At 41.5% G+C, this 27,863-nt stretch overlaps 2 protein-coding genes across 2 annotated transcripts; one reads left to right on the top strand and one right to left on the bottom strand.

Moving 5' to 3' along the window:
* Positions 1-1,665: 1,665 nt before the first annotated feature.
* On the bottom strand, positions 1,666-4,294 carry lg23h8orf74 (linkage group 23 C8orf74 homolog). Its single transcript, XM_086282987.1, has 5 exons — positions 3,906-4,294; positions 3,353-3,536; positions 2,804-3,027; positions 2,502-2,657; positions 1,666-2,277 (listed from the first exon to the last, which is right to left on the bottom strand). Exons 1-5 carry the CDS (start codon positions 3,984-3,986, stop codon positions 2,014-2,016), a joined length of 909 nt encoding a protein of 302 aa, XP_086139113.1. The 5' UTR covers positions 3,987-4,294; the 3' UTR covers positions 1,666-2,013.
* A 1,262-nt stretch (positions 4,295-5,556) lies between these two features.
* Positions 5,557-26,997, top strand: rp1l1a (rp1 like 1a). The gene is made up of 8 exons (XM_086281710.1): positions 5,557-5,713; positions 12,712-12,964; positions 13,760-14,158; positions 14,253-14,496; positions 14,606-19,134; positions 21,630-22,598; positions 22,694-23,707; positions 24,452-26,997. The coding sequence occupies exons 2-8, from the start codon at positions 12,731-12,733 to the stop codon at positions 24,875-24,877; spliced, it is 7,815 nt and encodes a 2,604-aa protein (XP_086137836.1). The 5' UTR covers positions 5,557-5,713; positions 12,712-12,730; the 3' UTR covers positions 24,878-26,997.
* Positions 26,998-27,863: the final 866 nt, after the last annotated feature.

Genomic DNA, 27,863 nt, shown 5'->3' with positions numbered 1-27,863 from the left:
GTATATTTCTGCAATCTGCACATTGTACTGACTTTCATTTTAATGTTTACACCAGGGTTCCTTGTCAGCACTTTATGCTCAGATGTTTGTAAGCTAAAAATAAACTATTGTGTATGTTCAAATATACTGTTGTGATTGAAGAAGTTAAATAAAAATGTCAGTCATCAATTCATGCATCACCTCATGTCATCATAACAGAGGTCTGTCTTCCAGGAAAGAACAGTTTAAAATTAATGTAATATAGTATTGGCCATACTATATGATGTATTGCTTGTCTTTGTTTAATAATACAGAAGACAAAGACCTTAAAAAATAATCGCATCGCAATCGCAATATTGGGGCAAAAAATCGCAATTAGATTATTTTCCATAATCGTTCAGCCCTAGTCTTAAGGGGCACGTCTGCCACACTTGAAAACAACCTGGCTTTTAGTAAGAGCTTCACTCCCACTGTTTACTAGTGTGAACTGTGTCCTGAAACAGTGGTGCAGATAACTGTGGAAATAGTGACCCTACACAGTACTGCTGCAGGGACTGCACAAGATGGGTAAACAGAAAAGGAAACCTAGCAGTGCTTGAGGCCTTAAATTATGTGCAGCAAAGGAAATTAGCTTATAGATGCTGCTTGATCTTTGCACTGGTGTGTTTTGGGCATTTTATTTATTTATTTATTTATATGTTTTGGGATTGACTGAATGGATTAACATGTCAGCATTAGATAAGCAGGGCTCTTCTGTGTGGAGGTACAAAAAGAAAGGACTGGATGTTCTGTTAATGTTTGTTTTTTATAAAGCTATTATTTCAGAATTATTGCTGTTTTTTAATAAATCCTTTTTTTTTAAAAACAACAAGTTTTTCTGAATTTTCTTTGTAACTACGCAGTACTGAAAACTGACCCAATGCTGATGAGCCATTACAGCTACAGAGGGTGAATTTTAGCTTTCTTGAAAGCTTTGTTCTAGGCCTCACCTCCACTAATGCCATTCACTGAAGGTAAGCTAAGTTCAGCAGATTTTAAATTATTAAAAAAATCACATTCAGAAAAAATGAGCATCACAACATAAAAGGAAAAATAACCAAATGTAACTCTTAAAACAACAACTAGAAATTGAGAGTAAAAGTTACCAAGTTAAAAGTTTTTTTAGGTGTTAGCATTAGGTGTCTGTGTTGCTAACTAAGCTTGCTAATGCTAGCTGACATCTTAGCATTCCACCCAGTTATGGTCATGTCTGTCTGGAGAAAAGCAACCTTGCAGCAGCAAAAAAGCTATCCCTGGCTTCAAAATGTGGAGTCTAGAAACCAACCAGTGGCGTCACATTGGCTATGTCCATTTTTTATATACAGTTCATGGTAACCATGTTGCTGTGGCTGTGAAACTTGCTTTTTACCCTTTAAAGCCTAAATCATGAGATAATTAGTAGAAAATTGTAATTTCTTTGAAATTTTATAACCAGAAGGTCTTTATTGAACCTTCTGGTCATTTCTACAATGAAATATTAATTTGCATATCCATCCATTCTCTTCTGCTTAGAGACAGACAATTATTCACACTAACATTTCCACCTATTGGCAAATTAAAATCACCAAATAACCCCACTAATTGCACATCTCTAAACTGTGGGAGGAAGCCACAGTACATGGGAAGAACAAAAAAACTCCACATATATATGGGCTCATATATTTGCACATATGAGTTTTAATTTGTTTAATGTGTATTCATTACATCCAGGTTTCTTTTTTGCAATTTGTTGCTAAAAAATGTGCAGTTTATTCAGTTTTTTCGAGGAGAGTGGGATTACACCGATCATGTAGAAGTTTAAAAACTCACAAAAATTCATGTATCAAATATGACATAACAAGTGTTACGGGATACATTTCAAATACAGAAATCTTCAAATTATAAATATAAGATGTGCAATAAAATAATAATAATAATAATGATAATACAAGCTTGAGCATCCAAAAGTAACACAGTTAGCCGAAACTGTGACTGTTACTAAATGGTTCAACATTCTTACTTCTGAACAGGTTTATTCATTGACTTCCTGCCCTCTGCTTTTCCAGACGCCGTCCATCCTGTTTTAGTTTTGGCAGTTTGTACCTTTGCATTTGTCTCTGTATTGGTAGGAGAAGTATTGTTGTGCCTCCCAGTGGCCAGAGCCTCCTGCTGCAGTTTCAGCTGCAGGATCTCACTGAGCAGATCGACCTCTTGGACTAGGCTTGCCACTATCTGGCTCTCGGTAGCCCTCACTGCTGCACGAACCAACTCCACAATGCCCTACTTGGGGAGCCAAAAACAGTGACAGTCAGTCAGTCCAAATAATTTCACTAAGGGAAGTACCTCAGATGGAGTAACCATAATAATGTTTTGGAGAGTATTAAAAAAAAGGGCTGGTTTAGAAAAAAATATTTTTCGTCAAGGAGAAAAACATTTAAAACACAAAAACCACATATTCTCGTAGCACACTGCATGATTAGATATTAGGGTTAGGGAACATGAACCTGTTTATCCAGATGCTTATCCTCTAGAAGAGTTATGTCCTCCACAGTGACCCGTGACCCCTGTCTCAAACACCTCAGCTCATTTTCCTTCTGCTCCAAGGTTGAAGTGAGACTTGCTTCATGCTGCTGACTTTCCCACTCTTGCAGATCGACGCCCTGCAGTAAAAAGGAGTCATTTTCTAAGTTTGAAACAAATTGGAACATATTAAATGGATTCCAGTACCATCAGATAGCAGCCCTGAATCTGCATGATGGTTATGCAGTGCACGTTCACTAGCCGCCACTTAAAGAGGCCTCCTTACCTGTGCTAAGGGAGGGGGTGTGGGTGGCAGTTGCACCTCCAAGTGTAGCTGAGTGACAGACACGTTAGCAGCTCCATCGACCACCGCCTGGAAAAGCTTCCGCCGTGTGATGCAGGTGTCTGTGAGATACCTGGTGAAGTCATGTCGATGGACGGGGGTGAGGTTCGGTAATCCCTCACACAGCACCTCTCTCAGTAGTGACAGCAAGTTGAGTACATCAGGATCTGATGGATAGAAAACAGTCCAGAAGTTTTAAACGAGGTTTACTGAACCAAACCCCAGCAGCACATGATCCTGCACACTGTGAACAGGTGGGCCTGCATTACTAACACTGCATGAGTAATGTTTTAATAGGGCACACAGGGAATGACTCAGAGTCAATGAATCACTCAGTGTGGTATGCTAGGGTGTCTGTATTGCTTTATGCGAAATGAGAGCTTTACATCTGATAGTAATTCTCTGCTGGCCATGTAAAGGGCCACGACCTCTCGGTTAAGCAGTGTGTCCTCTAACAGGCCACTTTATAGTACACTGCTGTTTGACTCTGACCGTCCAGCCGTGGAAAGATGTCTCTGGCGATCACAGCTGCCCGGATAACGTTCGGCCAGGAGAAGCCACAGTCTGCAGCGAACACGACCACGTCGTACACAAACTCTTGATGGAAGCATCGTCGCTCGTCACTGAACTCGGGCCACGAGAAGTAACGGCTGAGCCTCTGCACACCAGCATCTCTCTGACAAACACAATCACACAGACACAAAAGTGAGAAATGTTGAGCAACACGTAGAACCAATTTTACAAGTTGTTTTAGTTATTTATTCATAAACGGTGTGGTTATGTCTTTATTTTTGCAGTTCTGCTCCAAGGTTATTACATTAACTAAAACTAAACTATTTAAATTATTAAATTTAAATAAACCAGTGACCAATAATAAAATAATGTGCGTGCATGACTTCAAGCTAACTCTCTAACCAGTCGCTTACTTTAAGATTTAGGTCAAATTATAGATTTTAGCGCCATTTTTTAAAAAAATGCTGGGACACAACTTCGTCTTTATATCGCTTAAATTAAATGTCTGGGTGTTAATTCAGTGGCCGCCTACCTGTAGCCTCGCTATCTGACCTATTTCACTCTCTGTTAGGGAATCCATCCTGATAAACACAAAGCGGAGCTCGGTTGCCATTGGAGACTGACGCGATGACGTAGGGACGTAAAGCTGCTGATTGAACGTGTGAAGCGAATTCAGTGTTACTTGTAAATATCACACGTAATTACTCAGTGCTTGTTTGTTCGTAGGTTTAATAGCGACTGTCTGATATTAAACCACACAGTCTTCATTTATGGGGCTGTTTCAGGGTTAAGAAAAGAGCAGGCTGGTAATGTAACTGGGCTTATTATCAGTCTGTGGCCACAGATGGCGGAAAGCTCTAATCCTCTTTAGCACCAACCCCAGCCCTCTCCCTTCTTTTCTCCGTCTCTCTTCTTCTGCCTTTCCTCTCCTCCTCCTCCTCCTGTTCTCCATCAAATAATGTCAAGGTAACGGCTGTTAAAATAGTCGGTAGTGTCCAATTTCCGGTTGTGTCTTTAAAAATAAAAGCTTTATTTCAGGTGCGATTTTTACCATCAAACCTTTAGGGTTTGGTGCAAATGTAGTTACCCCTTTTCACATTTTCAGAGCTCAGTTCAGTTGCGTACACACTACAATTTTGCCTTTAATTCAATTCAGTTTTATCAGTCACCTCAAGGTGCTTTATATTGTAATGCAAAGACCTACATACAAAATAAGCGTCCTAATTAGGATTAAGAACCATTCATAATCAGTATTCACAGATTTCAATATATTACAATAGTTTTAGGGTGGACCCTTCAGTTATTAAACCCAAGGCAACATTGTGTAGACTCATCACTGTGCATTACTGTGTGCAAGCAAGAGCTACGCCTGCTCGTCTACTAAGCTAAACTGTCACCCTAGCAGCTCCACTTTTAACAAACAAATACATTCTGCTGTTAAAGCCAGTTTCTTCCAGCTGAGGGCCCTTGCAAAGATTAAGACAATTCTCTCATCTGCTGATTTTGAGAAAGTAATGCCAGTGCCTTCCAGAATTTTAGGATCCTTTTGTTTATTATTAAGGCAAAAAATAGATCAGCACTTTCTTACATTTTTGAACTTTTAACTCTATGCACACTCCTAGATCATTAAGGTTAACTGACTAGATGCTTCTAGTTGTTCTGGTTGTTTAAATCGGGCCTTTTTCTTTAGTTGCACCTAAAATTTGGAACAGTCTTCCTCTTCAAAGTAGGACCTCACCAGTACTCAACATCTTTGAAGCTCACTCGAAGACAGATCGTACCTCCCTTGTGTTTTTCTTTTATTTAGTTTAGTTTATGTTTTTTTCCTGTATTGTCCTTACTTTACTTTACTTTATTTATTTATATAGCACTCTTCACAGGATAAGAACCACAAAGTGCTTCACAATAATATAAAACTGATATACATAAAATAGCACAATCAAATATTCAACACAAATTTAGTTAAAAGCCAATCTAAATGAGTCTTGTTACTTTATTGCTTTCACAATAAATAAACTGATTGGACTTGATTTTCCGAGCTGTGCAGTTTGTGTGTTTACGTTCAATCCTACCGTTTTTACTGAAAGGCTTTCAAGTCATTACTTTGAAAGTCTTAATCGCTGTACTTCCGGGTTTTCATGCCGCGGACTTGCAGCGTGCGTGAACGCGCGCGCCCGCAACCTGTGCTCACTTCTCAAATCTCAGATAGCGAGCTCGCGGCGCTGTCTGCCGCTGACCACACCTGACTTTATTATCACTCTGTTATCAAACTGCTTCTTTATCGGGATCTACACTCGGACACTGATCTTCACTGGTTCCTTCCAGCATGTTTCCTCACAGGTAAGATGAACCTCTCTTTCTCACCTGTTGCTTTACGAACACCTGCTTAGACAAAGCTGAACATCTGTGGTAAGGTTCTGTGTTTGTGTGTTTTCAATTTAATTTAATTTATTTTAGTGAGAATACAAACCCCAATGAGCAAGTGCTCATATATCCAGAAGGCTTGTGTTTGTGTATGTGGTCCAGTTGTGGGAATAAGGTCATCACATACCTGCTTATAGGATAAGAGACAAAAGGGATTGAGCAAAGGAGTGAGCGCACTTCCAAAAATAGGCCACCGCATGCGGAATAATCTCTGCTCTGTTTTCATTTTCATTTTTTCTGCTGACTGAAGTGATCACACAAGAGCAAGAGCAGAACTTCTCTCCGTTTTCAGTCAGTTTTAAGGTGAACATGTTCAAATTCAGTGATTCACTGTGTTCATATCACAAAGGAAAGTACTCCTGCAGGACTGAAGCCTATACCCATGTGTAACATCATCAGGCAAAGCGCACAGGTGATGAACTGCTTGATTTATCCTCTAGGAATACACATTAGTACCAAAACTTTCTCAGAGAGCAGCATCCTGACGCCTCACTGTGATGCCTCAGGTTCCTGTCAGCACCGGAACTACTCATCCTTGACTTCCTGTCTACCCAGAATCCCCCTGAGGGCCACCTACCTCTCCTCTGTCTCTCATTAAGGCTGTGAAGCAGATACAGATTGATGAAATGAGGAGTTACATAAGTTTTACTTATGCAATAAGACACTTCTATAAAACCAAGACATATTTCAAGGACATTTTGAGCCTGTAGATGGAAATAATAAATGTCCCTGGTGTTTTTAAAAGTGTAAAAAGACGTGTTTGATTCTGTTTTTCTTCTTCTGCTCTTACTAGAGATTATTTTTAACTCCACAAAACAGCATGCCCCTGAACAGCGGTACCAAACACTGCTCTGATTAAACATCTGTAACAAACCAACCTGTTGAGTAATAATTTAATTTGTCAACTTAAAAAATGAAATAAAATAGAAAAAAAAATAAAATAAAAGCTTTTTCTGCTTGCAATGTATTTACAAGATCTGCAGCTAAGCCTCAGCAAAAAGCAGCAATACTGGTGAATTTTTCAAAACTATGGAGGCCCAGAACAGCCAAACGATATAAATGATGATTAATTTTAAACAGTTTACCGTTACAGTTTTTTACAGACGCTAGGACACATTTCTCAATACTTAGGTCACTTTTGCAAAACTCTTCACACAATCCTCCTAACTGACCGTCAGCTTGGCAAAGCAGTTCATTTCACATTCAAAATGCACTACAACTACCAAAACACTTCATTCAGGTCTCAAATAAACTCATTCTTCCAGAACACCAGCAAAGGTTGACAGCCGACAAACACACTTTGTCACCCACAAAACAATGACCTAAAAAACACTAACAACATGTAGCATTACACAGTGTTTTCTTGTGTAAAACAAGGACACATCTCTGTTTATAATTTCAATATATGTTACTGGAATGAATCAGACATCATGCAGAATTCGTTAATATTTGTTTATGTATTTTTATTTTTTTGCACTAAGTAATCCCAAAATACAAGAATTTGTATACACACCATCCACTGATACACATACAATAGTAATGCTAATCTACTCGGTCTTCTCCATTTGGCCGCAGGTTCTCATCCACATCACATCTCATGTCATCTAGGGCAATACACCTAGGAAAGAATCTTCTGGCATGCCAGAATTGAAGGAGTTGAAAAATTGAAGGAGTAACACCTGTGTAGATGTTCATCTACAATGAGAATCAGCTGTGGCTGGTTAAACTGCATTTTTAGATTTAAAATATGTTTCAATAAAATATTGTTGTTGAATTTTGCTGTCTTTTCAAGTTTTGCATTGTGTTATTGTTTTGGCCATAAGTTTAACAGTTTTGAAAACAGTATGTAAGCACATGCAAAATGTCCTGTACGTACAAAGATTTTTGGCAGTTGTTGTGTCTGAGTGAGAAGATAATTCATGAAATTTGAGAGATGTAGTCATTGAATGCATTTTGTGCCAAAACAATGATAACTGATCCTCAGTTTAGCCCACATAGACTTCTGTTGTGCTCACTGTGTGAGGAGTTTTGCAAACGTGACCTAAGTATTGAGAAATGTGTCCTAGCGTCTGTAAAAAACTGTAATGGCACTTAACATAAAATATATATTTTAAAAAATGTATACAGAAATTTAAATTGATGTTTTCAGATGGTTTTTTTTTTATTTCCTTAATTTATTTACTTTTCCATTTAATTAATTTTTACATGTATTCATTCCATTTGTATTTCCCGTTTGTTTGTTTGTTTGTTTGTTTGTTTGTTTGTTTGTTTGTTTGTTTGTTTGTTTGTTTGTTTGTTTGTTTTGGGGGGTTGTCTCTTGCTTCATTTCTTTTCTGCTTGTGTATAAACGTGATGTGGCTGCCATTCAAAGGGTATCGTGGGGTTTACATGGCACCTGTTGGCTCATGTATACACATCTTACGCTCCACACTGTCAGCTGGGGAAGAGTGTTTTGAAAAGAATAAGAGATTGAGGTTGTTGTTGATGACGTTAGCTTGACCACATGTATATTTTCTTAAAATTATTATTATAAACAAATCAGGTCAGCAGCTAAATAGGACATATCCAGACCAAGGAAATCGCAGACTTACAACAGCAACACTAACAGAAAAACAATCATCGGAACAGGAGTTTAGTAGGAACAGTGTGCAAAGGGGGCCATTCTCATTCCCAATGTGCAACATACCGCCGATTTGTCACGTCCCAAGGCGTCCCATAGGAACACGAAAGGTAACTTTCCGAGTCCCTGTGATACGCGCCGGATTGTGGATGCAATCCAATAGACTCCCGGCAGTAACACACATTCCAGCCTTGTATTCCAGCCCTAACCCTAACCTTAATCCTAATGATAAACACAGTCTTAATCATATTAGATAGTGTTTTCCAGAGCTATTAATGATGAGAAAGTAAAATAAATGTACATGTGTTGATTCATTCCAAAAGGTTCTCACGTTTCCGAACGCGTAACGTACAAACGGATGTGGTGACTGAAAGCGTAACATACTGAGGATTTGTCACATAGCGTCGGTATGTTACACTTTGGGATGAGAACGTGTTGGTGCAAAGACCCACTGTGTGAGGACGCTTAACCATGTTGCCTCACTGATCAACTAAAGGATGGGATAAAATAAATGCTAATAGTATTTATAACAATACTTTAAGTAATAACTATAATCCTTGTCCTGCTATATGCTGGCATCATAAGTATACATATAGTATTTTAACACCCAAATACCCACCTATGACAAGAAGAAAACAATATGTGTATACATTTATACATATGCCAATGCTATAAGGTTCTATGGGGGTGATTAAGCTTGGTGATCTAATAGTAAATACATTAGAGGATTACCTAGGCAACCATAACCTGGAACATCAAGTGTCTTTAGTGAAAGTCTTTTCCACCAGTGCGATATTTGAATGTGCTCCAATCATATTCATATGCAAACAGCAGCTAAAATGACCTGTAATGTGGCCAGCGTCACTTATGAATCCGCAAATAATTAACACTCTGTCTCTAACACGCTTTATATGCATGTTTGTGTGAGCCTCTTTTCGCTCACTGTTTTGTTCACCCTTATCGTTCGTGTCAGTACCATCTCCCGACCACAGTGGGCAGTTCTTTTCCAGATAATAAAAAACTTAAAATATGAAAAAGCTGGCAACAGGCTGTTGAAATTATCGGAGCCAATAGCAGCTAAAGAGCTTGTTAAGTTTGGACGTGTTCTTTAGGTACAGATATAGACCGTTAATCCCACTAAAAGAAAAGATAATGGAATAAGAACTGTGGATATAAATAATATGCTATCCGCTTACCCACACTGGGAAAGCAATACACAACATTCATATTTATCATTTAGAATACCTACTAGACAAATACTTTTTTTTTTCTTTCTGCAAGCTGCTGTGCAACCCACCTTGCCCTTCAGCTCCTCCTTTCATGCTGTGTCCAGCCTGATCAATGCCACAACTGTTGTCTCTGGTGCTGGTTTTGTGCTAGGGCTTGCTGCTGCTCTTTCCCCTTCTGGCTTTGTGAGATGGTGCTTTGCCAGACTGAGACAATCAGCTGGTCGTGATTGGCTCATTACAGATTTACTGCTACTCTGTCTGTAGTATTAGAGGGGTTTTTTGCCAGGGCAGCAGTTGGTGGTTTCAGGGGTTTCTAGACAGGAGGAACCCTGCTGTTAGACAGGCTGTGTGTAATTACAATCCTCCAACTAGATCCCTGTGTGTGAGGAAGACACAGATAGAGGGCGTTATATGTGCTAAAACCTGTGGCCTCTGCACCAACTCTGCAACCAGAATGTGAAAACCGACTGCCTTTATCTGACTTTATCTAAGTCAGACTTTTTTTAAGACTTTATCTACCTAACTTTGTCCTTCGGCGTCCTGTAACTTTCACGTTGACATGATTCAAATTATAATTTCACTAACAATCTAAACATCTTTGATGTATTTGCCACTTGCCTATTAATATTTCTATTCAATCTCAATAATTCAACCTCACAACTACAAATTAGCATATGTGTCTTCTGCTGCTCAGGTGCGGCATGCATAAGAGCATCACTTGCCTTATTAACGTCTTGGCCTCACCATAGCAACCCCTCCTTCTCCCACACACACACAGAGGTTCTTAAGCAGGCTTTTCATTCTATCCTTAGCCTCACCCCTCCTGTCTTCTCCTATCTCCTCAGTTCTCCTCTCTCCACCCCCACTCCCTTCCTCCCTCCTGTTGTCCATCTGCCATTTTACCCTGAGAGCTGGAGAGTGGAATCAGGGACTCTGCTTTATATGTACACTCGGGGATCGCCACCATACACACTTGCACAATTACTGCAAACCAGTCTCCTGGTCTGACTAGATATCCACAAATTTCTCTTCAGCTTTTCCATACCTCTTCGGACCATGCTTCCCGAATATGTGAGTAGTGCAACTAATACATATGGCATGGAAAAAGTGGTTGTTAATTAGTGGCAGCAGTCATTCTCCTGTTCTTTTACGACAACGGTAAGCATCTTCAAATCATTTGAAAAAGATTCTAAACGAGCAAAAACATTAAATCTGCTATAATAATGCTTTCATGGGAAAATAATAGAGCTTCATGTTGAAAAGGCTTAAACCTACAATGCTGTTATCTGTTAATGGTTTGCTTCAGTGTAATGTGTTAAAGGCTAATATATGTGAGTCAGAGTTTTGTATTGGAAAGAAAAATCTGTGTGTTAGATATGAAATGATCAGTCCATCGAGCAGTCCGTCCACAGCTTTTCATTTAACAGATGAGTCATTTATTCTGCTTAAATGTGAGAACTTTAAGCTTTGTTTGTCATATATAAACTGGGACTGTTGGTGTGCTTCTAAAAAAATAGTTTTTAAGAAGTATTTGTAATTCATTAAGTCTAAAAATAGCACTGAAGAAACTAGATGAGATTAACAGAAAGTGAAAATATTCCTTTATTCCACTTCTAAAATCTGATATATTGATTCCATTAAATCTTGAATGTCAGTGAGAAAGAAGCAGAGGGTGATAATGAAACACTAACTGAATGTGTTTAAGTGTCTGAAAGCTCTAAGCTAACATTTGCTTGGATTAACTTGCCTCTTTGCTGGAAAAACTTGCTTAGTGCACATGGACATCAGCATAGCTGTAAGCCTGAGACCTTCCTTTAGTCCCACAGCATAATCACCTTCCCACAGCTTCAGTGGTTGCTTTTCATGTTGCACATCAAAAGCAACTTTGTTGTCCATTTCAGAAGAAAGCCAGAATAAGTTATATGAGATCGACTGAGTTAGTTTCAAGTGTAAAATAAACGTTACAGTCAGTTTTATTTATGCTGTTCTACACTGAAAACCTGTTTAACATGTCCCTAAATGTTGGGTTAACTGTGCCCTTCATAGAATTTTAAATGATATGTTTGATGTAATGTTATTAGGAAAGACTGAGCTAAAGAGGCATTAAGAAGCAGTGTCAACACTGATTTGGCCTCGTGAGACTTAAAAGCCTGCTAAGCCCATCAGAAGACATAACAGGAAACAATCAAGAGGCACATTGTGACCACATGCACTGAGTAGAAAAAGTGATATTTGTCTTGATGCTGAAGGATTTAAGGGTCACCACAGCAGATCTCTCAACATACACGTGAAATTAGCTTGTGGTTTTTATAACTATTATATAAGCTAATATGTGTGTCGATACAGACCTGAAACCCATCAAAACTCAAAACTAACAAGTAGTTATTTGCAGTGTTCATCTATGTTCATCCATGTGTTGTAAAACTAGAGAAAAAAGCTAAATGTTTGAAATACTCAGCATATGTTATGTAAGCTGATTGATGCTGCCTTTCCAGAAGCAGGGCAGAAACTTTTTACGTCTGTTCCAAACAGGATTTCTATACGTGTCCTAGGCCACACTAATAAAAATAGCTCCCTGTGCGAAGCTCCGCCTTTAACATCCATGTAAATCTAGCATTTGTCTACAGTTTATCTTGTTAATTCACAGTAAAGTATGTGGCTTGTTTTTGTTGAACTTTTGTAGGATTTGCAGCAGTTCTTATTCAAAAAACAAATTGAAACTGATCAATGATCATCGATGATCGGGGGGGGGACTGCACAGAATATTTTGAGGGAATCCAGGTAAATGTCTTTTTCTAGAAAATCATTACAGAAACAAGACATTCACCTCAGCAGCTGGAAAAGTGACAGCTTATTATTAGAATTTAGTTGTAAACGATACAGAAGGTTTTTCCCACCAATGTCAGCTAGTCCTTTCAGCGGATGTCCTGTCCTAAATCCTCCATTAATCATCCTGATTAAGACTTGTTCTTCTTGTGAGTGTGATTAGCACGCACGGGATCAGAAAAATAAACAGAAACCTGCAGAAAAAAATAAACATGTTCTTATCTTTGTGTGTTTCCCAGGTGTATGTGAGACCACAGCATGCATTCGGTCCAGACAGGGCTGTGGAACCCCCGGCCCCCATTTAAACATGTCTTCCCCATCCCTGCCCCGCCCCCTTCCAACTCGCGCCCCGCTCACGTGAGCTCAACCACCCCAGCCAAACGGATCACATTCTACAAAAGTGGTGACAGCCAGTTTGGGGGCGTCAGGATGGCCATCCACAAGCGCAGCTTCAAATGCTTTGACGCCCTGCTGGACGACCTTTCTCAAAAGGTTAGATGAACTGTAGTAGAGACTTCTTTTGAAGCTGAATGCTTAGATGCATGCATATAGGTCAGGGGTGTCAAACATTAGGCCTGGGGACTAGAACTGAAGAGTAAAAGACTCCAATATGACCCTTGGACAGCTTTGCAAAATGTGAAGTAGGATATAAATGTATAAATTTTAGACTTTTAACTGTATTTAAGCATTTCCTACTGATAAAGACCTCTCTCGTGGCCATCCATATGACACAAAAGTAATATCAAAGTGTAAAAAACAAAACAAAAACACAAGAACAGACATTTTCTGTCAATTAACAAAAATGTTATGCTTTATAATTACAGGACAGTCTGAGCAATGAACTACCACAACATTTTCTTTCATTTTATACATTTATCAAATACTTTCACTCATCTGGCCCACTAAGATATAAGGTGCGGCATGCTGTATGTGGCTTTGACTTTACTGATGCAGGTCTTTTCACCTCTTAACATCCACGCTAATCAAAGGTTATGGTTGGGTTTTGCTTTAGCCACATGATAAATAAGCAATTTTTCAGGAACTGTTGATTTCAAATTAAATCCCAATTATTTTGTCATTACATGTTCGAAACAACTGAAAATCCTACAAAATGGGGTGGATATTTAACAAACCCTAGATGGGTCATCTAGGGTGGATGTTAAGTGGCTAAAACGGCGCTTGTCCTGATCAGCAGTGCTTTATACAATGTAGGGAGAGCAATACATGGATACGAGATAGAGACAGATTAACAGTCACATTTGATATTTATGTACAATTTGTCCACAGGTGCCGCTGCCATTTGGTGTGCGGACTGTGACCACCCCTCGTGGCACTCACACCATCAAACACCTGGAGCAGCTCCAGGATGGTGGCTGCTACCTCTGCTCTGACCGACGCCAGGCGAAGCCAGTAAACATGGAGCTGGTCAACAAACACTCAGGCATCTGGTACCATCACAACCGGAGGCCCCAGAGGCCTGAAACGTCATCCGCAACACCACCTGGCCATTTGCATATGCCTTACAGACAGCGACGGATCTTGCTCGTGAAGAACAGCGAACCGGGGATGAGGAGGAGCGTGGTCCTGAGCAGAAGGACAGCCAGGAGCCTGAGAGCTTTTTTAGATGAGGTGTCCGAAGTGATGCAGTTTCATGTCCGCAAGATCTACACTGTAGAGGGACGCAGGGTAAAAAGTTATATTTATTTGAATTTGCATAGTAAAACTTTGCAAAGGTTGCTCATTTTAGTGAAAACTGTTGACTCTAGTGAATTGTTTCCAGATTGACAGCGTTCAAAGCCTGATGACTTGTCCAGGTGTTCTGGTATGTGTTGGCCGGGAAGCCTTCAGCCCCTTGCTGATAAACTTTATTAGGAAAACTTCAGAAGAGAAACTCCCTGGTCTGGGTCCCCGGACTCCTGGAAATGGGGCACGATCCCCTGCTACTCAAGGAATAAGGTCCCCACCTCATGGAGCTCAATCCAGAGCCAGTGAGTACAGCGAAGGACATGAAAGCAAGAAAAATGGTGAGTTTTTTAGACAACTGGGCAAGTTAACAACAGACAAGTTTTAAAAGGTACAAGAAAAAGAGGGAATACATTTTGTTAAATATTGTACTTTTCTCTTTTCCTTCAGTTAACTTTGGTCTGGAAACCAAAAAGAGCATCATTCACCCTCGTTCTGATTCCTCAAACCGCTCGGCACGTTTCTCTTTTTCCTCTGAAAAGTCATATGGCAATGGTGTCACTGCATGCCCCCAGGGAAAGCCAGCCATTATGAATGATGACATTGAAAAGCGTGTTCTGGTAAATAAAGATGGCAGCCTCTCGGTGGAGATGAGGGTGCGTTTTCACCTCCAGAATGACGAGACCCTCCAGTGGTCCACTCAAATTAAAAAATCTCCATCTCTGAGCAATGAATGTTGCCCTCTAAGTCAGGCTCAGCCTCATTATCTCCAGCAGGGCCAGTCAGAAAGTTGTTCTGACCCTGATTCAACATCCTTTGATCAGTACGGTGTGGACTATTCCAGCCAGCCGCTGCAGTGCGAGTTGGAAGGGAACCACTGCCCGTGTTGCCATCAGAGGCATGAACAGCATTACGACTTATGGGAAAACCCTGCACACAGCCATAAATCAGCTCCTGTTCCACCCCCACATGCACCCAGCCACACCCACAGTATGATGAGACATACGCACTCTTCTAGCTCTTCCTCATCGTGCAATTCAAGAAGGGTGGTGCGCTGCAGAGCACGGCTCTCCAGCTGCGGGGGTGGCTCAGGTTCAGAGCAGAGCAAACTGGTCCAGGAGGAAATGTGTGTAACCGAGCAGGTTGAGCACAGATTAGAGGTAGAGCAGGATGGGGACACCCATATTGAGGTACACAAGGTGAGCCGGTGTTGCAGTCGAAGTGAAGTGGTTGTCGCGGACAGTAACCTTCAACCACTCAGAAGAAAGTCAGCTGAAGACGAAGAAGATCGCCCGCCATCAGCAGTCAGCAGCTCCTCACATGTCCTTCAGTCGTTGAAAGAAGATGAAGATGATGAGGACGATGATCTGCCACCAAGCATCTCACGGTGTTACCATAGCAATGAACCGTCCCCAACCCCTGAAACTCAACTGCACGAAAAGCCAATAAATGACGTCTCAGCCAATTCTTTCCACTCTACCAAACACAAGGAGCAGGAAGAGCTAGGAAGCAGGGCAGTGTCTGCAGCCTCTTCCTGTCTCTGTGGAGGAGCTGCCGCTTGCTCAGCTGGCCCAGATGAGGTAGATCAAGTCCCTTGCAACACATCTAAAATAAGCGTAACCAGGATGTCAGAATCAGAGGAAGGAGGGGCCTGTGATGATGATGAAGGGATAAAGAGGGCTGTAAGTGACTTGTCAAATCACACAGGACTCTCAGCAAGCTCTCAAAAGTCAGCGACTTCCAGCGTGTGTCCGAATTGCGGGGGCTGCAAACGCAAGGTCGATTCTGTTTCCGGTGGCAGGGAATCACAGAGAACCAATCGTTCCAACCAAGCCTCTCCCCTTCCTAACAGTGATGATGCTGCCTCAGATGTTTCTACCCAATCCAACAAAACCAACCTCACCAATAATGGACGCCTCTCTGCCACACCAAATATCTTGGAGGGCAAAGTATCCAGTGCCATGTCTAGAACATCCAGTCCTCAGGCAACACAAAAAGAGAAAGAAAGGGCTCCCAGTGCTACTTCAGCTACAAGCCACAGGTCCAATAGATCACACAACTCTGGCTGTAAGGGCAGCACTGATATTCGTGCAAAAAAAGAGGACAAGAGAAGCTTCAGCGTAGTGTCAAATCAGTCTGCAAAGTCCAGCAAGTCTGAACACACAAGTGAAGCTCCTGATATCAGTTCAAGGGAGACAGCAGTCAGCGAGAACACTGTAGAAAGAGCAGTCAGCTCCTTGTCAGCCAAATCTTGTGTTTCAGCTCAGACTGATGCATCAGTCAAGTCTCGTAACTCCACCTGTCAGTCAGGAGCTAAAGGCACATCCCAAAGTGACAATCCAGCTGTAGAAGAGCATGACCCAAACAACAGAGCTCCCAGTAGCCTCTCTGTGAAGTCAAATGTGTCTGCAAAGGCTGAAAAGGCTGAAAGACCTGATAGTGCTAGATCAAAAAACTCAAATATTTCTGTAAAGTCCAGCATATCTCAGAGGTCGACTTGCAGTAACTGTGTAAAAGCGACAGCAGTTGAAGCTACCATAAAGGTAACTGGAAAAGGAACAGAAACAGAGGTAGAGGAAAGACCAACAAGTGCAATGTCATCAAAGTCCAACCTGTCTGCAAAGTCTATTAAATCCCATAAGTCCACTAAAGCCTCAGAGCCTGGGGGAGAGGGAGAAGAAAGGGCACCAAGTCAAATGTCTGGCACGTCAGTTAAATCGAACAAGTCTGCTAAGTCTACAAAGTCGTTCAGGTCTAAATGTGATGGCAATGAAATGGTGACATGTTCAAGCTCAAAGACAGCAGATGAAGCTGAAGAAAAAAAGAACAATCTTAAACTGGTAAATAATGAGAGGACACCCAGTGCAGAGTCCTCCAAATCTCATGAATCTGACAGTAATCAAAACACAGAATCAGACTCCGAAATAGTACACAAAACAGAAAAAGCTGAGAAGCGAACTGCTAGTATTTTATCCCATAAGTCAGCTTCCTCTGCAAAGTCTCACAGTACAAAGATAGAGGGAGATGACATGGTGGACAGAGCCCCTAGTGCCAAGTCCTCCAAGTCCCAGAAGTCAAATCACACAACTGCATCTCCAGTTCCAAGTGAAGCTAAAGAGAATCAGGAGAGGGTGGAAAGTGTCATGTCTGCCAAGTCAAAATCTTCAGTAAGGTCCAACATTTCTCATAAATCTAATTCAAGTGCAAATGTTGTCACCATTAAAACGCCTACAGTTGATGACGAGGAAAATGTGACGAATGAGAGAGCACCAAGTGCTGCATCAGGAAGATCAAATGTTTCATCTACAGTGTCTCAAAAGTCAAATTGTAATGGAAAAACTGATATTTCTATTATTGAAACAGCGGATGGAGACAAAAAGGTAACAAATGAGAGTGCACCAAAAATTAAATCTAATGTCCAAACTCTCTCACCTAAGCGAACACGTTCGCCGCGGATGCGCTCTCCTGATGCTTCAGCCGCATCCACCAAAAGTTGTAAGTCTCCTGTGCAGCAGTTGTTGAATGGCTCTGATGCTGGAGACACAAGAGGGCCCAGTGTCTTGTCAGTTCACTCCGCGGGCTCTGCTAAATCTGGCAAATCCAGATGCTGCTGTGGAGCCACTTCAGAATTTGATGAGGCAAAAACGGAAAAGACCTCAACTCCCAGTCTCCCAAAAAGCCCAGAGGTTTCCACCATGAAGGAGGATGTGGAGATAACGGGGTCCACCGTTTCTCAAAAATCCAACAGTACTGGCAGGAGGAGGGGTTCAGCAGTGGATATCCCAACTATTGAAACTCCATCAGGTGAAGAAAATGGATTGCAAAAGACAGAAAAAGCAGCAAGTACAATTTCAGTCAGAAGCAGCAGGTCTAACAAGTCTTCTTGCAACTGTAAGTCTAAAGAAAAACATGCTAATGCTAGCTCGACCAAACTTGGAAATGGCAGTGAAACAGAAAATGTGAAGTCTGCTCCGGTGACAAATGGTAGCAACAGCAGGAACTCATCTGCAATGTCATTAGCAGGTGCGAAAGTCCAGATAAAATCCTCTGCAAACACAACAGCAAAAACAGTTCCTGGAAACTCAGAAAATAATGGCACGGAAAATCAAAGAAACCCTAGAGCAGCTAGTGAGGCCAAACAGGAAGAAGACACTGCATACAGTAAAGTAATCTCCTCCCAAAGTCCCTGTTGCCTCAGGGCTGAGTCGGCAGATTTAGCTTCAGATCAGAGTAAAGAAAAAGATCAGGTCGAATGTAAGTCCAGATTTAGCACAGGGAGCGATTGTGGTAGTGTCAAAATGGCCAGCTCTCTGAAGAAAGGAACCCCTATCAAGTCCTCAAGCCCCTGTCCCTTACACAGCAAAGTAGAGACATGCAGTGAAAGCACTTTGTCTCAATCTCTGTCTGCTGCTGACTTGCTAAAGGAAACAATGGCTGCAGCACGCCCATGCAGCCGACAATCTAAAGCCAGTAAGTCCAGTGACAAGTCCAAGAGCAAGAAAAGTGGAATGTGTCAAAGACGCAGCAATCAGATGGATAAAAGAGAGGAACTGACACCTGCCTGTTTGCCCAACACATCCCCCAGTGAGGTTGTTAGTGACTGGCTGCGAAGTATTCCTGCTAACAGCAGCATGCTAGCACTTGGCGATGAGTTTAATGAGGAAGAGCTGACGCCAAAGGAAATGGAAGAGATGCCTGGAGGAGAGTTAGCACAGGAGAGTCCTGAAGGTGAGAAGTTAGAATTGGAGGAAAAAGGTGACCCTGAAGAGGATGAAGAGAAAGAAGATGAAGCTAAATGTGAGATAGCACAGGAGGAGAAGGGCTCAGATCCAACTTCAGGAGATGCAGAGGGGACTTCTGGTCGCCCTAGTGCTCTACTATTACAAAGTGAGGCTCTGCCTAGAAGCTGGCAGTCTTCTGCAGCTGTGATGAAAGTTCTTCTAAGTTCTTCTCTGGGTCGATGTAGGAGTATGCCCGAGGTAAGCCAGTTACTTTTTTGTGACAGAAAATTATTCTGCTATACAGAGCTATAGATAAAAAGTTGCCAGAGGTGTGGACTCGAGTCACATGACTTGGACTCGAGTCAGACTCGAGTCATTAATTTTATGACTTTAGACTTGACTTGAAAAAATGTTCTAAGACTTGTGACTTGACTTGGACTTTTACACCAATGACTTGGGACTTGAATTGGACTTGAACCGGTTTACTTGAAAAGACTTGATATTTTACCCCAAATATAAAATTTAACATGCATATTATATAGAGATTGAAAATGTGACGTCATTCACGGGTAGAACCGCAAAGGATTCTGGGAACTCGTGGCAAGCGGTACTAGCGCACGCAGGCTTTCAATTAAAATCAGTTACACAGCGATAAAAAGAAACACAAAAATGGCAAGAAGCTGTTGTATCATTAACTGCAATAGCCGGTCGCATGACAGCCACGGGAAGCCGACGGGTAAAGAGATCGGTTGTTATCGGATTACGTCGTTGAAGAGAAATTGTTCAGCCATGTTTCCAAAGTAACAAAGAGGCGACGGATGGCCTGGATTGCAGCCATTCTAAGACCAAATATAACGTCCCAGAACACTCCAGCTCACAGGTTAGTCTGCTCCAAGCATTTACACGAAGGTCAGTGTTTTTTAGTAGTTAATACGTCATTTTCATAACATAATTAGTGATATAGGTTACAAGCAAGTCTGGCGCTGAACAGAAATTGTCGCGCTATGCTCCTTTATTTATTGTGCATAAATAGTGAATTGTCCTGACACAATATTGCGTTTCGCTTCTGTTATTATGGTACATTGACAAAAACATATACTTTTATTCACAGGATAAAACAGGTTTTTTGTATCACTAATTGCCCAGTACGATTACAGCATACAGTATTATTGTCACTGCTACATTTCTGTGATGGGTACCAGAAATTATTTCCACTGCTAATTAATTACCGTTGAGCTCAAAGGTTATATTAATAAACGGTTAAGGAATGTGTATTTATGACGACAATTTGTGAGACTGGTAAACTTATGATACGTACGATGGTCTTTCGTTCTACACGGTGCATTTCAAGGTCCTGCACCCATCTGGCGGTAAACTGTACCTGGGCTTGTTGCAGTGACCTGAAGTTACTAAACTTCATGAGTGTATGCACTCACTCCAAGAACCGTATGATTATAAATATGCATATAAATATGCTACAATGAGATAGCTGACTTCATCTAACTAGCAAATGTTGTCCAGGCTACGTTGGTGATACAGTTTTTTTTTAATGTGTATGATATTTTTGTCATGCGATTTTAAAGCCGGTCCTACAAGCGCATCCAAGAATAACATGCAGCTTATCTCAGAACTGTCGGTGAAAATTATTCTTGGAGCTAAGTTTAATTGAGCTGCATTTTAAAGAGGTGCAATTTCACAATTTGTGTATATTTTCTAAGTTCACTATTTTGTCATGTGTTGAGAAAAACACAGATTTAAAATTACATGGTCTAATATTTACATTTAGCATATAACTGCAACATTATTTTTTCGTTTTTTTTTTTTTTTAAAGACTCGAAAGGACTTGAAATTCAAAGTTTCAGACTTGTGACTTGACTCGGACTTTTACACCAGTGACTTGAGACTCGACTCTGACTTGCCTGACATTACTTGAGACTTGACTTGAGACTTGAGGATAAAGACTTGAGACTTACTTGAGACTTGCAAAACAATGACTTGGTCCCACCTCTGAAAGTTGCATCACCAGAGGCATCTGGAATAAAACTGCCAAGTTTGTGGCAATCACTTGTGAGCAAGTGAGCAACCAAAAGTACTTGACTTGCTAGGAAATGTACCATGTTCATGATCCATTTGACCCTACATAATTAACATGCAAATTTTCAAATTTAGAAGTTATACGTTTTGGGTTAGATATGCCAAATAAATGGTAAATGGCCTGTATTTATATAGCGCTTTACTAGTCCCTAAGGACCCCAAAGCGCTTTACATATCCAGTCATCCACCCATTCACACACACATTCACACACTGGTGATGGCAAGCTACATTGTAGCCACAGCCACCCTGGGGCGCACTGACAGAGGCGAGGCTGCCGGACACTGGCGCCACCAGTAGGCAACGGGTGAAGTGTCTTGCCCAAGGACACAACGACCAAGACTGTCCAAGCCGGGGCTCGAACCGGCAACCTTCCGATTACAAGGCGAGCTCCCAACTCTTGAGCCACGATCGTCTGATGACGAATATGTGAAAATGACATGAAAAGAGGTGGATGTTAACATAAACTACCTTCAGTCCTAAACAGGCAACCTGTGTCCCTGCAGATCTTAGATGTTAAATCTAGAAATCCTAAAATTCTGCTCAGTTAATTTCAGGATTTTGAAATTCCTTTTTAACCAGTTGTAATTATTTGAATTTGACTATAATTCCTGCATTGAACATATTCTACATTCTCTGAATGTTTTCTTTTTGATCTTAGGTGTCTCCGGTTTATGGACGCCGACTAAGCACATCAGCCAGGGGTCTTTTGGACTGTTTGGCCCAGCTCCAGCTCATTGAGCCTTCATTGGGCCCTGGCTGTGATGTACAGAAGGGTCGCAGCCAGCAGTATGAAGACATAATGGCTATCCTTCATTCCCTGTGGCTCACTGAGCCTGGGAACATCCAAGCCAAGGAGACAAAGGAGAACAAGAACAGTAGCCCAGAGCAGGTGACACCACCAAGGTCCTCATCTGGGGTGGATATGAGCAGTGGCTCTGCAGGTTCAGGGAAGGAAAATGGCAATCAAGGAGGAGATGAGACACCTCCAAAAGAGAGAGAATCTCTACAAGCACACGAGGTAGCAGAGAACATTGTAGAAGAGGAGGAAGAGGGAAATGAAATGGCAGGAGATACAGATATTGAGACAGAACACAAGGAAACATTCACAGACCAAGCTAAGGCAGACACAGCAGAGGAACCAGTGCAAAGTGAAGAAGCTCCTCAAAAAAGCGAAAGCTCCAAACCCTCAGAGTCATCAGACAAGACCTCTGCCAAAGACAGTTCCAAATCTCCCACCGATAATGAGCACGAGACATTGGAAGACTCTAGTACAGGCACACCCCCAACTGTTCTTCGAGCATCTTTGGCCAAAAGACCATCCCAAGACCCTGACCCAGTGTGGGTACTTCACCTTCTGAAGAAGCTTGAAAAACAGTTTATGGTCCACTACATTAATGCAGTGGCAGAGTTCAAAGTTCGATGGGATCTAGATGACAGTCACATCCTGGACACCATGATATGCGAGCTGAGGGATGAGGTGAGCCGACGCATCCAGGGCAGTATTGAACGTGAAATGAGGAAGATTCAGGGTCGAGCGGGGAGAGGTGGTAGGTCACCTCGGCCGCCACAAGGAACACATCTCTCCAGAGAGTCCACTACAACAGAGAAGAGACGTCAGATGTTGAAGGTAAATCTACCACAAACTGTCTTCATAGCAGAGGATACTGCTTGGATGACATAAATTGTTGGATTTAATTTTTGTTTGTTTGTTTGTCTTTTTAGATTATGAAGAAACAGTCGGTGAAGACCAGCGAGTCCCTCAGCGACGGAGAGATGACGGGGGAGTTCAGCGACCAGCGAAGTGACGACGAATACTGTCCATGCGAAGCTTGTGTTCGCAAGAAAATGGCTGCACGGCCTTTCAAAATCAACCCGCTAGCGGCTGAAGCACCGGTGATGAAGGACTTTGACCTACTTAAGATACTTCAGCTGAAGAAAAGCCCAGCCCCTGCAACCGTGCCGCAGCCTGCGGCAGTGGAAGACGAAAGCCAGGCGGCTGTAGACGACGATGGGAGGAATTTAGACGTAGTCCAGGAGGAAGAGGAAGACGAGGAAACCAAAGAGGACATCAGAGCTGTTGTTGTTTTAGAGGAGACGATTGCAGAGGAAGATGAAGAGGCTGAAAAAGAAAACGATGACGGTAAAGCAAGGGAAGAAGAGGAGACAGAAGATGAACAGGAGGAAAATGAGGAAAGTGATGCAAGCAAAGAGGAGGAGGAAGAAGAAGGAACAAGTGGTGAAGAAGTGAGAGAAGATGAGACATCAGAAACTGGAGGGGAGGATGAAGAACATCAGTGTAAGTGTACCAGAAACGAGGATGAGAGTGACCAAGAGGAGGAGGGAGAGGAGCAAACAGGAGAGGATGAAGAAGAGATGGGAGAAGATGAAACAGAGGAAAATGAGGGAGACACAGGAACTGGCGAAGAAGAGGAGACAAGCGACCAAGACACAGTAAAAGAGGCGTCAGTGGGCAAAGGAGAAACCCCAGAAAATGAAGAGAGTGATGAGAGAGTAGACGATAAAGAAAAACCCACCGAGGGTGAAAGTGTGGAAGAGGGGGAGGATAGTGCCGCAGAAACGACAGAAAATGAAAAGTCGACATTGTCAAAGGAGGTTGCAGAGAGGGACAGTGCGTCAGCAGAGGGTGAAGATGACGAGGAAGACAACACAGGAGAGGGTGAATCGAGTGAGGAACAGGAAGGGGAGGCATCTGAAAAGGAAAGAACCTCGCCACAGGTAAATGTGAACCATGTTTTTACTGAAGTTTATTCAGTAATTATTATGTATAACACAAAGGATAGCATTGTTTTCTTTTTTTTCTTTTAAAGGACAGTCACTTTCATGTTAGTAAAACAGCACTGCACTCATGGAAGTTTAACCGCATTGATTAAAGATGTCAAATAGGCCAACAAACATGATCAGACTGACTCTCCAGCTTAATTTTGACTCCCCTTTAGTGCCGTGCAGTACCGCAAATTATTGTATCAATCCAATACAAGTGAATACAGAATACAAAGTGAATACAAAACACCACTGAGTCCCTGAACAACAAACTGCGCTGTTCCTTAAAGAGGAATCTGACCTATTGCATCCTCACCACTAATTCTAAGCCTGTGGGAAAAGATAATCTCGCCATCCAATTAGAGAGCCTGAACAAATCTGTTTTGTTTGGCACCAACATGAAGCTTCCGCTGATGGACGTATGCTGCTTTTGCCAGTTACAAAAAAGCTTCAACATGTTAAAAATACTTTTAAACTGTGTATTTTTGCCTCCATCGGAAGCTGAAACCAGTTAAGGATCAGTTTGGTGATATTATTTACTGGCACCTCCCTGCACTGATTAACTCATTTTAATCTCACACATTAATTTGGTGGTACTATGTAAGCATCTTGTAGATGTAATTACAGCACTCTAATGCCCAATTCATCTAATTAAAACTGCTCAGAAATCATTTATTGTTATCTCATTTAACCCTACAGGGGCAGGACGCGATTCCAGCTGCCTGCATGACCGAGGGAGAGGAGGCAGACGCGGAAGACTCGGACATAGATAGCAAACGTTCAAGCGACACCACTGCTGACAAATCGGGATCGGAGGAGAAGGAAGAGAGTGGAGAAGACAAAGATGAGGAGGAAGATGCTGTTAAAGAGTTCAAGCTAGAGGAAGAGGATAAGGCAAATGGAAGCAAAGGAGAGGATGGTGCTCTTCTGCATCAGTTCACCAGAACCTCAGTGGAGTCCCAGCCTGGCTCATTGGAGGACATCGACGCTGAGTCCCCACAAAATCCTGTGGACTCCACTGAAGTGTCCAAAACGGCTGACAGCATATCCACAGGTGGTAGCAATGGCCAGAGAAGGAGCCGGTCACCAGCCAAGGTCAAGCAACTCAAACCGAAAGAGGGTTAAGACAAACTGGACAGTTTTTGGATACACCTCAGGACACTTTCAAAGACTATTCGCCAGGTGAATCCCCAACTTAGTGACATAGTTTTAAAAACATAATTTGCTCTTCCTGGGACTACACTGGATCAACATAGGCATTTTTATAGGTTTAAAGACTCACTTAAAAACTTGAAGCACTTTATTAATCCAGATCTTGTTTAGGAGGAACAAAACTGATTTATGTTACAAAAGCAAAATGAAACTTGAAACCAGTCTATCGTACATTTATTGTGTTTATAATGGATCTGTGTATATTTTTGAAGTTAACTGTATGTAAGAAGGCATATGAGAATATATTTTTGAAAAACTAACACTTGGTATCTATGGGTGACTTATCAGAACTCAGTTTTGTGCTCAGTGGACAGATTTATTGCTGTATTGAATGGAATAGCTTTTTATATTTACTACACGTTTGCTCAGCCGTGGCAGTTGTATTTACTTGGGTTATCGGTTCAGTTCTGCGATTATTTCTTGGAGCTGTATCATTGAGTCAGTGCTGGATTCTCAGGGTTTTGGTCACCCAGCTTGCTTTGATTTTTTTACCCTGAAAAACATACTAGAAGTAATCCTTGAAGGTCTTTTATAACTTGTGGGTTTTTTGTCATATTTCACCCTGCTTATAAAACAAAGTGACTGGGTGTGCATCAGAAGTTAGTGAGGGTGGTCTCTGCCGCTGCAGCTACGGAAAAACCCCAAACTATTCTACTCTACTGCTCTTCAAACCATGTCTTCATTATATATATATTTAGTTGTCAAAACTTGTCATTAATTGTACAAAGGAAGTCATAAAATGTCATTGTCGTGGAGATTTAAAAAAAGGTTATTTCCTAGCTTACCTATTATTTAACTACTTGTTTAAATCTTTAACCTGTTAAATCAATTGTTTAAACCTATACAAGTCTGTAATGTGATTACATTAGAATCTTTTTTTTGAAAAATAGGCTTGTTTGCTTTCTTGCTGAGCTAGTATGAAGACTTATCAGCACTATCAAGCGTACACACTTAAAAGCTAGAATTAGCTTAGCATAGCTAATTACTGACCTTTAGAGTGTCTAATAAACTAATGTCATTTTTATTGTCCTCTAAACAAAGCTAGCTCACAGTTTCCTTTTTCTTCCAGTGTTAAGTTAAACAAAGCTCATTAACTCCCAACTTTGTATTCATTTAGCATTTAGCTTGCATATATAAATGTTTTCTTAGTCAATTCTTAGCAAGAAAGTAAACAGCTGTATTTTTCAAAATGTCAAAGTATTCTATTTTCAGGTACCTTCAAATAATACATACTGTACTTTAATAACAATGTATTATCTTTGAATTCTTGACAGTTAGAATGTGTTTTAACTGTGCTGTACCTCACTGTATTTATGTAATCCTATTACTGTGATCATACCATAAATGCTTTTTGTCCCAGGAGAAACAGTGTGCAGCATGTAGCTGCAGGAAATTTTAGGAGACGGCAGCCTGACTTTAAGGTTGATGTAAACCTTTCTCTGCTGCTTTGGTAAAGGAGTCTCCTTAGGTGTGTGTTACATGCTGTAGATACTGGCGGAGTTTGCACACCAGCCATGTGGAACAACAGCGTGAAGCGTGTTACTGATGCCTTATTGTATCCATGGTTACATAGAGGATGATCGACACAAACAGAGGAGGAGATCACACTTAAGTTAGTGGCTCTCCATTAGACTCACAAAGCCTGTTAAACAAGCTGGAATGAGTCAAAGCTGCTGGTAAAGGCTTCAGGCTTACTCTTCAACTGTATATTAGAGCAGGGACACTGCACACGGTCAGTGTGTGCTCAGGACAGTGAGAATGAGGCGCTTATCTCTTACTGCTTAGTTTGACAAAAGCCTCCTATTTTGTGGCACCAAGAAGGTGTGTGTGCCTATGCTGTTACTGGTCTGTCTGTCCGTCCACTAATCTTAAGCATCACAAAGTGAACATCATGTACTTAGAGCAAATGATTATATGAATGTAATGATACTGACAGAAATAAAATAAATGCACTGAATGGTAATTCTCCAAATGTTCTATAATAATCTGGACACATTTCTGTAACTCAGCAGTGTTTGATGGAGCTGAAACTCCAAGTCAGTTATGCAAGCATGTATCGTGGAAGTACGTCTATTAGTCAGATGAAATGAAACTAGAGCTCTTTGGTCATAGAAACATTGATTATGTTTAAAGAAAGATTGGAGAGTGGTCTTTTCTTTAGTCTTTAGTTTCTCCTACACCATGCAGCGCATCGGCCAGCTATTGATGTCCATTGTTGTTGATCAGCTGCTATTGCTTCGGCTTCATCCAAGTTAATGCTGGCATGCTCCAGATCATCTATTATGGTCCGGCACCAGGTGGTCTTAGGACCTCCTCTTTTGCGTTTCCCTCTATGTGGAAACCATGTCATGGCGACTTTGGCTGGCCGGTGAAGGAGTAGGCAAAGGAATTTTGCTGCAAACCGAAATCAACGTTGAGCAACAATATCGGCTAGGGGAAGCATGTCTGCTCTTTGTAGCACCTCTTTGTTCATTATCCGGTCCCAGAATTTGCCGGAGGCCACGTTGTTGGAGCACGTTCAGCTGACGGATTGTTGCATTTCTTGATTGCCATGTCTCGCTAACGTAGAGGGTGATTGGGATAGCAATGGAGTTGAACAGATGAATCTTGATCGGCGTGTTCAGTAAAGTTGAGTTCCAGATGTGCTGTAACTCCAGACACCATGCCAATCCTGGAACAGACATCTCGATCGGAGACATCGTCGTTTGAGATAATGCTACCTAGGTAGCAGAAATTCTCAACTTCGTCAACTTGTTGCTGTCTGATCATGACTGGTACTCAAATGTAAGCATAACCCACACGAAGTACCTGTCTTCTTGGCGCTTATTCATAATCCGGTCTTCGCTGCCTCTCGTAAGTTCTTGTTGAGTGGAGCCTACACAGCAAAATCTCCAGTGTT

This window comes from Aulonocara sp. 'chitande type north' Nkhata Bay, linkage group LG23 (genome assembly GCF_057382095.1).
Source record: "Aulonocara sp. 'chitande type north' Nkhata Bay isolate Kocher_YH1m ecotype deep benthic linkage group LG23, A_spYH_male_GT1.1, whole genome shotgun sequence".
NCBI lineage: Eukaryota > Metazoa > Chordata > Actinopteri > Cichliformes > Cichlidae > Aulonocara > Aulonocara sp. 'chitande type north' Nkhata Bay.
The sequence above is the reverse complement of the archived record's forward strand: the minus strand, read 5'-3'. Positions and strand labels throughout refer to the sequence as shown.

Excerpts from the sequence above, each read along its gene's own strand:
- rp1l1a (XM_086281710.1), top strand. The coding sequence starts at position 12,731 with ATGCATTCGGTCCAGACAGGGCTGTGGAACCCCCGGCCCCCATTTAAA. Across the intron at positions 19,135-21,629 it reads GATGTAGGAGTATGCCCGAG|GTGTCTCCGGTTTATGGACG; the intron begins GTAAGCCAGTTA and ends TTTTGATCTTAG. Across the intron at positions 22,599-22,693 it reads AGAGACGTCAGATGTTGAAG|ATTATGAAGAAACAGTCGGT; the intron begins GTAAATCTACCA and ends TTGTCTTTTTAG.
- lg23h8orf74 (XM_086282987.1), bottom strand. The coding sequence starts at position 3,986 with ATGGCAACCGAGCTCCGCTTTGTGTTTATCAGGATGGATTCCCTAACA. Across the intron at positions 2,658-2,803 it reads CACCCCCTCCCTTAGCACAG|GGCGTCGATCTGCAAGAGTG; the intron begins GTAAGGAGGCCT and ends TTTTTACTGCAG. Across the intron at positions 2,278-2,501 it reads ATAAGCATCTGGATAAACAG|GGCATTGTGGAGTTGGTTCG; the intron begins GTTCATGTTCCC and ends CTCCCCAAGTAG.